Here is an 11931-nt window from a genome sequence, read left to right as displayed (position 1 = left end):
AATATACATCATTACAAAAGGTGGGTTCTGTGTGCTGTCTGGCACAATTACACAACTCTCAAAGTCTTGCAATGTAATGGTGTTGTGCCAAATATGCCTGAGCACACATGCACAACCTACCAATGAGCGAGCACACTTGACATTGCACAGCAAAGGTGTAATTCATGCTTACTCATTTCAGAGCTGCCATCAAGGGACCCCAGTGTAGCTATTTGTCAGTAAGTGATATGTGATATGCCGTCCTATTTGTTTGGAATCATCCAGTCATGAGGAACAGACTAATTATAGAGGATAGTGTCCTAATGTATTCATAAACAATGTCTGCCATCATAAATAGAATGATTTGGAGGCAGGAAATGACTCTACTTGCCATGTGGCTCCGTCTTTCTTCTCTGCCTTTTCTCTCTCTCTATCTCTCTCTCTCTCTGTTGCCTCTCACTTGTGTTTGTCTCTGGTTATTTCAGGCAGCTCAGGAGTTTTTCCATGTGTCACTGTGATAATGTGTGGTGGCATCTTCTTCCGCAAACAATCCTTAAAAAGCATCTCCCACAGGAGTGTCACCGTCAAACGCTGTCTGTTTTAATTTCACACACTCAGATGACTAAAGAGGCACATTATTTGGAGTAAGAGCAGAGCACAATATGCCCGGTTACTGCTCATCCAACACACTTATCCTAAGAGTAACATCACATCAGCTGTACATCTTGTGGGTTCCTACTATCATAGTAGACAGTTTATACCTACCACTGTGCATGTTAATATGCATGGTTATTATAGGCTACATGACCCTCGCAAACTGCTGGAATTTCAAGTAGCTGTGGAGGACGAGAGCGTTTATCTCATGAGTGGGGTCAGCAGCGAAAGCAAAGCAAGCTCTGGAGGCTGGGACAGTTCAGGTGGACCCTGGTCTTTAGATCTACACTGATTGGCAGGTGACTCCGCTACAGTGTGCAAGCGATGGCCAATGGGTGAAGGGGTGAAGAATTTAGATTTAGTTTTTTTTGTTAATGGTGAGTGTAGAAATTTGCACTGTTGTTACTTAATACTGTAGATATAGGTATCTGGGTTAAAAACAACCTGAAATGAGTGAACTCATCCCTTCAGAAAATAAGCATTAGTTTTGGACATATTACTGCCATTGGCAATCAAAAGGAAGCACTGGCTTCCTTGGCCTTGAGCTTGGAAATTATTGTCAGTGATCCCTTTAGCAGTAATGAATAAACAGAAAAATTCCAACTATGAATTATAGCCTGCTTTATAAACAGAACATTTTCCCTGGAGACATGAATACGCGTCGAATGGGTTTCATCATAATCCGAATAGATAAACAGCATTCCTATCAGAAAACAACGTTCTGTGTAAATTAAGAAAAAAACAAAAAAGGGTTAAGCTTTAAATAACTCAGTGATGTTTCCAACACTCGTACAGAACCCGGGATAATGAAGGCATTGAGCAGGTGACAGGTAACCTGGGCAGGTGCTGACTTGTCGCCTAATTGCGCCTTAAAGAGTGATATGGTGCTTGTATGCAGATACTCGGAGATTCAGGAGTGCATGGAGGAGACGTGTACTCAGCATTGACCTGTAGTAGGCCTATAGATGGGCGTGTACTTGGGGTTCGAGGGCACGCCCACAGTTCACCTGTGACACCTGGCTGGTGGTGATCAAGCTGTTGGAACGCGTCGAGCACATTCTTTCACTGAGGAGCAGATGACGCTCTAAACACCACGTGCACACTTCAAGTGACACTTCAGGATTCCGAAAGAATCAAAAATCAACCCCTTCCACTGTTTGACGATCATTTTATTCCAAAAATAAATCTAAAAATAACATTTAAATCAGATGATGAAACGGAAACGAAGGACTGCTTAGTCTCTCGCTCTCTCTCTCTCGCTCTCTCTCTACTCCTCTCTCTCTCTACTCCTCTCTCTCCCTCCCCCGCCTCCCCTCATTCAACAGAGTGGTAGCGCTGGCATAGCATCGTTCAGAAAGCTGGAAACGGTCTGCGGTGCAGTAGCTGCCTGCGCGTATTTCTTTCCTCAGCTCCCCCACGAGCCGTCAGAGCCGGTAGGCGCGCGGCGAGAGAACCTGACTGCACCGCGTCAGCACAGCTATTTTCAGATGCGACTTAAAATAATTTCAGCTGTAACTGCGTAACCCCATTCTTCTATCTCTTACTTCTTCCAATATAGGAGAAACCCCAACCCCAACAGGGGATATACGAGAGAGGAGATCTGCACGCATCTTTGGGCACAACGTGAGAAGACAGAACTACTTGGGGGGGGAAATTAAAAAAAAAAAAAAAAAAAAAAACCTGCTGTCCTGTCGCGGGAAGAGACGGGACATCTGCTCTGTGAAGAGTCTGCTTCTGAGCCGTACAGCAGCGCGCGCGGAGAGCACCAAGAGACTCCACAGACGCACTAAAAGGGCAGGAGGGATAAAAGAAGGTGGAGGATATTTTACGCACGACAGCAGCGCTCAGCTGTGATTGACAAGCGGCTACTTCAGTGGAGTCTCTCGCTCCGTTTAGGATTCAGCACAGTCGGATTTGCACTTGACCGAGTTCACATAGAGCAGACGGCCGGGATGGATTCCTTCATCATAGCGGCTCTGGTGGCATTGTGCTCGCTTACGGTACCAGCCTATGGGGACAAAGGGACCAGCAAAGCCAGGAGTTGTTCGGACATCAGGCAGTTTTATAGCGGGAAAGGATTCGTTCTGGATGGGGTCCCTCAGTCAGAAATATCAGGTAAACTCTTTTAAATATTAACATGGAACATTCTGCTGTTGTCATGTTGTGTGCACTATTTTGTCACCAAAACTGATATTTATATTCCATTTTAAGGATTTTGTACTTATCCTACTTCTCTGTAGTAATTTTTTTAGACATAATATGTTCAACACGCTGTAAAGTATCATACAGTTTCTATGAACTCATTGCCACTGAGAACCATAATCCCTCTGCAAGTCCCCCCCCCCCACCCCCCCCAGGAATGTTAGTCTATTTTGGGGCCAAAGTTGCACCTGCAGGAGCACTATTTATTGTAAGTGTTAGTGTGTAGATCTGACATATCCTGTGGAAACGAATGATCCTGAAATGAATGACTAGGTTGTGCACGTAATGCATTTTGCACTGCACAAACTGCTACAGGACAGTGACTTAAAAATAAGTCTACTTATCCGCAAGCTGGAAATGAAGCATGTTTGTAGTTTGTTTTGGTTGCGAGGGGGAGCAAACCCCAGTTTCTATCTTTACACCTTTAAAACCTGAAGTCACACTTATTTCATGTCCCATGGTGAGGCAGAGGAGCTTTAGCTCTCGGCTATCTCTCAGTCAGGATGAAACACAGCTTTGAAAAGATATTAAGACAGTAGTACAGACATGTCACAGGCAATCTGGTTGTCTGATCTCTGATCAAAAACAAGAGAAACTCCTTTGAAAACTCTCTCACACTTGACATTTTTTGAAACGCGAGGATGCAGGATCAGCACCTCTTAGTTTCCCACTCACTCCGAACTAAGCTGCTCCTACTGAAGACACTCCCTGATCTTTCATCTTTTTTCAGCTCACTGGTGTTTGTTCGGGGAATTTCTTCCATAGAAATTACCAGCTAGTCACTTGACCGTGTGCTGTAGCAACGCAAACACGATGTTGCTCACTGTGTCATTCATGGTCTGATGTCAGACAGTCACAAGCCCCTCTACAGCTCAGATGATTACATGTGTGCCTTTCCTGGAATTTGCTTTCATATACATGAACACACACACACACACACACACACACACACAAACACAGTTTACTGCATTTTCAGGTTCTACAGTTACAGTATGGTACATGCATGGACAAGACATGAGACTGTGGCTGTGAATGCTTACCCAACCACTTTCTGTCTACAGATTTAGAGAATAACTCAACTCAACTTTGGCCCTTAAAACTTAATACTTCAGTGAATACAACTATTTTCCAAAGTAAAGCACACAAAAAAATACTTAGACTAATTCATGGTCTTTTACTTGCTGTAAAATAGCATGAAATACACATCATGTTTTTTTCTTCAATGACTCTTCCTGTAACCCTGCTGCAGTTCCTCCCAATCTGATAACATTCCCTTTCCTCAAACAGCCTCTGTAGACTCTGCGTCACTCACCTCCTCTATGTTGTCTAATTCATTTTCCACAGTGTGCTACACTCCTGTGACAGCAGATAAACTCTCCTCCCCTGTAAAGACAGCAATGTTTGAGCATTAGGACAGGCTGAATGCTACAAGGCTGACTTTCTGCTGTTTTCACATAAAGGTCACACTCCCAGGATGAACATTTTCTGATAGTATAGGCTTCAGAAATGTGTCTTGACAGAAAAAAAACTTTTTTTTTTAAGTACTGTGGGCTTCTCACCATTCAGATTTCAGATTTCAATCATATTTTAACTGTCATCATCTGCAACTTTGATGCATTAACAGAGCATTAATGTTGCGTCTTTGAGGAACATGATATTCAAAGATCTAAAGTAGATCTTTCTCAGCGATTGCACTGATCAGGGAGATTATAAGATTTGAGGCTGGGGCGGTAAAGTGATGAAACCATTAGCTCATGTCATCACACCATATATCAAAAAATACTGAAGGCGAAGAAGTAACTGGACACTTCTAATTTAATTGATCGCCCATACTTCATGAATCATTCGACAGAATTAACGGCAGCCCCAGTGCCTCAGAAATCCCCTTTTCTTCTAAAATGTCTGTAATCCATAATGCTTTAAAGAGCAAATCTGTCTTGTCCTGACACTAGCTATCCCTCTTGTTTTAATCAATGATGTGGAGCTTACTTAAGTCTGAGGTCAATGTATTCTCAGTAAGAGTGAAAATAAGGGAGTGAGACAGACGCTGAGGGCCAGAATGAGATAGATAGAGAACTGAGAGAAAACGGGAGATAGAGGATAGTGGAGATTTGGCTTTGACAATATTTCTCCACATGTCCCCCCCCGCCTCTTGGCTCTCAAGCATAAATAACCGCTCATCCGCTCCAGTCTGACATATTAAACACCTCAGTAAAATATGAAAGCTGTAATTTACGCTTCCAAATTACGAGCCACCTGAATGTAGAGGATCATCCCTGACATTTACAGAAGGATATTTCCTGTGGTGACACCAGGGCATGATCAACCAAACACATTACTGGCTTGGCCTGACTCAAGGTCACATGGCATGTATACATCACCCCCATGAGTCAGTCTTGGGAGGGACAATGAGACACGACTGCATCCCAAACTCTGAGAATGTTGTCCTTGCAGCAATTTTTTTAATCCTTTTCAGCGCTGTAGCACAATTTATGAGATAAAATTCCTTGGCACACAAAGTAGCGAATGTGCTTCTGAATTCAATATTAAACTAAATTTTTAGAGGCACATAACGTGTGAGATCAAACATGAAGGCATGCGCAAATATAGCCTCAGAACAGTCTGAAAAAAAAGAAAAATGTGATTAAAAAGTTGTACTTTTAGGTTTCATTTGTAACAGTAAAGTTTCCGAATTTTTTAGGTAAAAAGGAGAGTTATCCATTCTTCTGAACACGGATCACCCATCCCTTTGCACAGTCCCTGTTTGATTATGCTCAGTCAGCGGTGAAAGAAGATTCCTAGATACTGCTCTCGCATCGATACGCCTCATCTAACAACTTGGATAGATCCCCTTCTCTTAAGCAATTTCCCTGGGAGAAAAGCCACTCTTAGCAAAAGCTCTCGAGTTGAGCTGTTTGCCATCATTGTATTGAAGTGGTGTTTAGTAGACCTTGAGAACAGTATTAGTTGAGCAAGAATAAAATGCCATGGCTTGTGAGTAATCAAGCGATCTGATTGATGCGCTTGACATGAGTGTAATGACGCTAGTTTCACTCCTGTGGGTGAAATCAAATTTGGAAACATATTTTTTTGTTTGTAGATGTTTACCCCCCCCAAAAAAGATGATTGATTTTTATAATGCTCATCTGTCTCCCCCTTGCGCTGCCCCTTCTCTGCCCACCCCCCGTCATTACAGTCCCGATGACTTATCATTTTGTCTTTCAAGGGGGATGACATTCTTCATCTCTCTGTTTCTCTTTTTCTCTCTCATCAGCCCTTAAAGAGAGAGGCGCCAGGCACCCATTGAAAGCAGCTGGCAGCCAATGAGTGTTAGATGTTCAATGTCATAAGCCTACACACAGAGGCAAGCTGGATGAGACGTCTGCAGGAAGGCTACAAATGTTGTGCTATGGCATTGGCCTTCCTGTGCTGTATTTGTGTTGTTGTTGATTGCTGGTTGCTACAGGCTGACTGTGAGTCAAGTGTCAGCTCTAACCAGTGTGTGGCTAATGACACAGGATCTGCTGCTCACCAGGCCTGCTAAGAGCTGGTGTTGACTAAAGATGGACTTGTGGCTGGAAATATGGGCTGGTCTGTTTGGTTACTCACAACAAAAAGAATGTCAATGTTTTTAACTCATCAGCTTGACCGCACATTGATATAATCTGTTCATGTTAGTTGCAGTTGCAGTGTTGTAGCTAAAAAAGGGCAAACGTTTGAACACAGACAGAAAAAACGTTCCCTTTGCCAGCCCCCTCACATCTTTGTAGTGATGAGATGATGACTGCTTGTTTGTCTTTTTCCATCTTCTATTCTTTTTTAGATGGAGGTCATATTTAGATAGGAGTCTACTTGCAGCAAAAAAACATAGCTGACCAGTCATGGTTTTGTACTAAGGAAATATTCCTTTGGAAAATCACTTAATAGATAAGTCTAGATACTTTCTGCATCATATGCAATTCAAAAGGCTGGCTTGACTGTTTATTGTCAATAGTAAAATATACACCAAGTTCAATATTGTTTGTATTTAAGCTTTTAATCACTGTGGATATGCTTATACAGTATCTCCACAACAGTTAGCTTAATACCCTCCAGCTCCACTGTGCATCCCCCTGTGAGGCTGCTCAACCGACATTGTCACATCATTCTTTAGGCCTTATCAATAAACTCTCTTGCCAGATAATATTATAGAAAATATGTTCACAGAGTTATCATTTGTTTACTGACCTCTAAGCATATTGCACTGTTGGAAGTGTTACACATGTACATATTTAGTTTCTTAGCCTGTAATCCCAAAATGAACCCACAGTCTGTATCAGTGGGCATGGAGATTGAATCTGGAAAAAGGGAAACAAAAGTACTTTGAAATTTGGTTGAGATGATGCACTTTTAAAACCTATTATTTCATCACTTCAAAGTAGGTGTTTCCTTTATACTGGTGCAACCAATATGCCTATATTAAATTCTGAGATACGGTATGAGCCCTCATAACTGGAAGTGCAGCCACCACCAACACTCACTGCGCGCGACCTGTTGCAAATTAAAATACGCCCCCATTCTTTGTGTGTTCTAAGCCCCCACTGAGCTGTGTGAAACATGTAGGGATGCAAAGCAACATTGACCAGGCTGGCTGCAACCACTTTTCAACAGCTTGTCTCCCTCTTTAGCTCATAATCATGCATTTAATGAAAATGGTAGTATATGATTTAATAAATATACCGTGTGTTGCGCTTGTTTGATTGTTAAGACTCTTCAATTAAAGACATCAAGTGACCAGCGGAGGTGGGTAGCACTACTGTAGGCTTATTGGTAGCGCGCTGCTGGGTTCATTCTTAACTTAGAACGCTACTGTAGGGTCAGAACTCGACTATTTTACTGGTAACTAGATCGATTGCAAACTTCACTTGGCGAAAAAGCGAAGTTACTTGGAAGAGCTACACTGCACGTTGTGGACTTCGCTGATTGAATGGAAATTGTCACACATGGAAACAGTACGATCCTTTTTTCTCTCTCTGAAACGTTCCAAAACAGATTGCTACATATACCGTTGCATTTTAGGGCACACTATGGAGAACTGGGAGACAGTCAGATATACACATTGTTTTATAAATATGATGGCAATTTTACTCGTTTGTGTCATAACACCTCCATTTATAAGTTCCTTATTTGAAATAGCTTCAGGGACAATTGTACCCTTATTAGAGAGGATATAGCAGAGACAGTCAGGAAATAAGAGGGGAAAAGGGGCGAGGGGATGCATGTAAGAAAAAGCCCGCTGTTGGACATTTGATTTATCAGCACCTCCAAACTCAAGACAGCACCCATGGTTCATTTTTATTCCAAAAAAAAAAAAAAAGAACTGCAATCATACTCGGTCAACACTTCAGTGTTTCCCACACTTAAACGGTACTTGAATGGGCCGCACAGGTATATTTATGGCCATCCAAGTACATTTCTGACCTTTTTTTGTTGTTTAATCCACAAGATCACTGCGCACCCTTGATAGCGAAAGAAAGAGGACAAAAGAGGGAGGAAGTTGGGGCGCCTGTAGCCTCGTGGTTAGTGCGTGCACTCCATGTACAGAAGCTTAGCCCAAAACCCCACAAGAAATGCAAGCCTTTTAGAAGAATACTGAATGATTGCTGAAAAATTACGTAAACACATGAAGCTAGCATTGTTTCATATTTCTTGTCAAAGAGGGGGCTCTAGAAGAATGACGGGACAGAGCAAACCTATCCATAAATAGTCAACTGTGTGTGTGTGTGTGTGTGTGTGTGTACTGAGATGAGCCTGCAGTATTTTTATTATGGCCATTCTGGACAGTAACCTTATCTCTTCCTATTAATACCACCGCTGATATGCTGTTGTTATTCTCCATATTGTGGATAAGTAATTGATCGCACTGAATTGCATATTGCAGCCACGTGGAATGGAAGCCATTAAGTGACTTGGAGATAAGAGGACTGAGGCTTATTTGAAGGTTAATGTCAGCATAAAGCCCCGTGCATCTGTCGGCCTTCCTCTGCACACAGATTAAAGCGAAAGCAACAGTTGTTTCCGTATCACAGTGTGCAGGCTCATGGCTGGACTGCAGTTTAAAGTGTATGAATCTCTGCTGCATCTGGGCTCCTGCCTCTGCCTGTCCATGTGCATGTGTGTGTGTGTGTGTGTGTGTGTGTGTGCATGCATCTCTGTGAATGTGTGTGTGTGTGTGTGTGTGTGTGTGTGTGTGTGTGTGTGCATGCATCTCTGTGAATGTGTGTGTGTGTGTGTGTGTGTGTGTGTGTGCATGCATCTCTGTGAATGTGTGTGTGTGTGTGTGTGTGTGTGTGCGCGTGTTTTTGCCTACCGATTGAATATGTTGGAGTTGTTAAAATGCTGAAGTCAGTAAGATGCCTCTTGAAGCATTAAGCCATAATGGGCTGCAGGGAGCATGAAACAGACCACAATGTGTTTGATGTTCACCAGAGAGAGAAAGAGAGAGAGGGCCGATGACTGTTGACTGCTGACTGTGACGTGGGCTGCCCTGGTGTGCTTGCTTTTGCCAGTCCCTGCTCCGCCCTGTGACCAGCTATATGTAGGGAAAGCAGCGCTAAGTAAATAGCGAAAGAGAAAAGATGAAGCTGAAAGGAAATGGCTGCTTTGACGAAAGAAAGAAAAAAAAACGTGTTCGGTGCTGCAATTTCTTATGTAATTGTTTTCACTCTTGTGGCCTGTTAGAAACATGAAAATCTGGAGGGCAGTCTGTCCAAACATGCTAAGCTGCTCTGAACTCTGCGTAGTGTGGGAACGAGGATGGAGAAACCTTTCTCGCAGTTTGCACGCGCTAACCTGTTTTTCTAGTAAAACTCAAACCAGACTCAATCTGATACATTTTTGGGCAGAAACAAAGGAGTAACAGTTTTCCATTCTATTTCCTTTAAAAAAAAAAGAAAGGAAAACAAGTCAAACACATACTGGCCCTCAGCGCAGATTTGGGTGTAGAAATCATTGTACGATAGGGTCCACGTGGGATTTATGAAACGTGCGTAGCTGTCTGATCACAGCGTACGCAGGACCGGGTGTTGATAAGTGTGGCGGCTGGAAACGATCGTCATTTAAATACCACGGCCCTATATATTCACGGTTCAGCTGTCCTCGCCCCCGTAGTTTACGGCAAGGAGATACTTAATACGGCAAAGAAGAGAAACGAGATATGAAATGAGTGACACCATAACAAAGAGAAGTAAAGAGGAATAACATTGTGTTGTCTGGCAGCCTGAAATGTAGGATTTAAGAGCTTCAGAAGAAATGCGCCCGCATGGAAATCTCAACAGCGTTGGTGTGGATAACCAAATAATAATTAATTTTACATCCGTGATATGTAACGTACATAATCTAGGCTATAATATAATCAAATTGTTATACCTTTAGTTTAAAAAAGGTGGTCAGACCATACGATCGCTACAATGTATCCTAGTTTTGCGGGTCTTAAAAGAAGCAGCACCCGGACCTGGGGAAGCCAGCCGGACCCCACCTGAAATAATCCCAGATCGAGGAGCGAGTGGCTTCTTTCATCAGTTCAGCTTCAATATCAGGCAAAAGTGGTATAGGCGAACCTGCATCTGTGTCAGATAACTTCGGCTGCACTAACGGGCTCCGTGCTCGCCATTAATGACACTTTAAAAGAGAAGAGAAACCTGAATCGTCCTGCATCAAATGAATAAAGTGTTTGATCAAACGCTGTGCAATGTGCACTTCTCATCCGATTAGCCTACTTTCCAAACATAAGAATTTAACACTTACATAGGCTACAAGAAGGTCCTGACTCCGTCTTACAGCCTCCAGATTTCTTTATTCGTTATTATGTCACACGTAGTCGGGCCCATGTGCGTCTGCTGCGCAATGACGCATGTTATTTATTATTTAAATTTCCGAACATACTGTATTCTTCAATATTTCATATTTCAGAGGCTAAAAGTTGTATTTAGTATCCTCTGGAAGTAACTGTGTTTAGTTTTCTGTTTTAATTTGTCTCAATATTTTCTGCAGCGACATTCCTGTGCACATGAACGTTGTACTGAAAGCAGCCTCTCTAATCTTTAATCTGTAAAGTAAATCGATTAAACAAACGTAAATTCATCAAATAAAACACACAACCAAATAAATCACCAGACAGCTTGCGATGCTCAACATTATTTAAAAAGCAATGTAGCCTACAGTGATCGTTTGAGGTGAAGCGTAATATAAAATACATTTTAGATGAGTTATCTTATCTAACAGTAAATCTGTGAACCTCTATCTGCCTGTCTTAACAAGCACTGTTATAGTATGATCTAATGATTGTCCGACACAGACAGATTCACTGCACTGCAAGTCCACACTGAGTTGAATACGTGCGTACACGAACTGAGACCTGGCGTGGGATTTGAGCGTAGCGTAGATTTGATAAGTGCCGAACTTACTGCCTTACGTACGTTTGATAAGTGAGGGCCACTGTGATTCATTTTCTCAACCAACAAACAAGAAAGCTGACAATTATGCAACAATTTTCCATTTTATTTCTGTGACTAATTTCAGAAAATGACCATAACACGTTCCCACAGAGTGTCAAAGGTAGGAAATTAAGGTCCAGAGAGTCTGGTAATTGCCTTTTTGAATAAAAAACACACTCCCTTGACATGTCTCAGCAGCCGTCTCCTCGGACCAGAATGCATTTTAGCTGCTCTCTTTTCCGTCTGTGCTCGTTGTTTCTGTAGTTCCCTGTCACTTCTCTAATGTGAGAGAGTAGGAGATCCCACACAGAGCTCCCGCTCCCTTAAGCACACACACACAAACAAACACACAGACACACACGCACAGACACAAAAGGCAACCAGGGTGTTGCAGTGTACTTGCAACAGGCGTGTTTGTAAATGTGTGTGTGTGGGTGAGGGTGGTGGGCAGTGTGTATGTATTGTTCCTCTGAGAGCTGCAGTGTGTTGGTGTCTGACTCCTCTTTTGTCTTCAGAGGAATTGGTTGTGTCAGAAGAACTATTCCCTCATCACAGCAAGAGCCTTCACTGTCTCTACCAGTGCGTGTGCGTGTGCGTGTGCGTGTGTGTGCGTGTGTGTGTG

At 42.6% G+C, this 11931-nt stretch overlaps 1 protein-coding gene across 2 annotated transcripts in view; it reads left to right on the top strand.

Annotated features, from left to right (window-relative positions):
- The first annotated feature begins 1949 nt into the window (after window positions 1–1949).
- Window positions 1950–11931, top strand: part of gpc1b (glypican 1b) — a 69134-nt gene continuing 59152 nt past the window's right edge. Inside the window, exons 1-2 of one of the 2 annotated variants that reach the window (XM_020649337.3) lie at window positions 1961–2066; window positions 2192–2748. In XM_020649337.3, the coding sequence (XP_020504993.2) occupies window positions 2586–2748 (163 nt within the window). In that variant the 5' untranslated portion in view covers window positions 1961–2066; window positions 2192–2585. Of the gene's footprint in view, window positions 2749–11931 lie in introns of both variants that reach the window. The other variant, XM_020649338.3, reaches the window with a different exon arrangement.

The sequence above is a fragment of the Labrus bergylta genome, chromosome 4 (assembly GCF_963930695.1).
Source record: "Labrus bergylta chromosome 4, fLabBer1.1, whole genome shotgun sequence".
In the NCBI taxonomy this organism is placed as follows: Eukaryota; Metazoa; Chordata; class Actinopteri; order Labriformes; family Labridae; genus Labrus; species Labrus bergylta.
The sequence above is the reverse complement of the archived record's forward strand: the minus strand, read 5'-3'. Positions and strand labels throughout refer to the sequence as shown.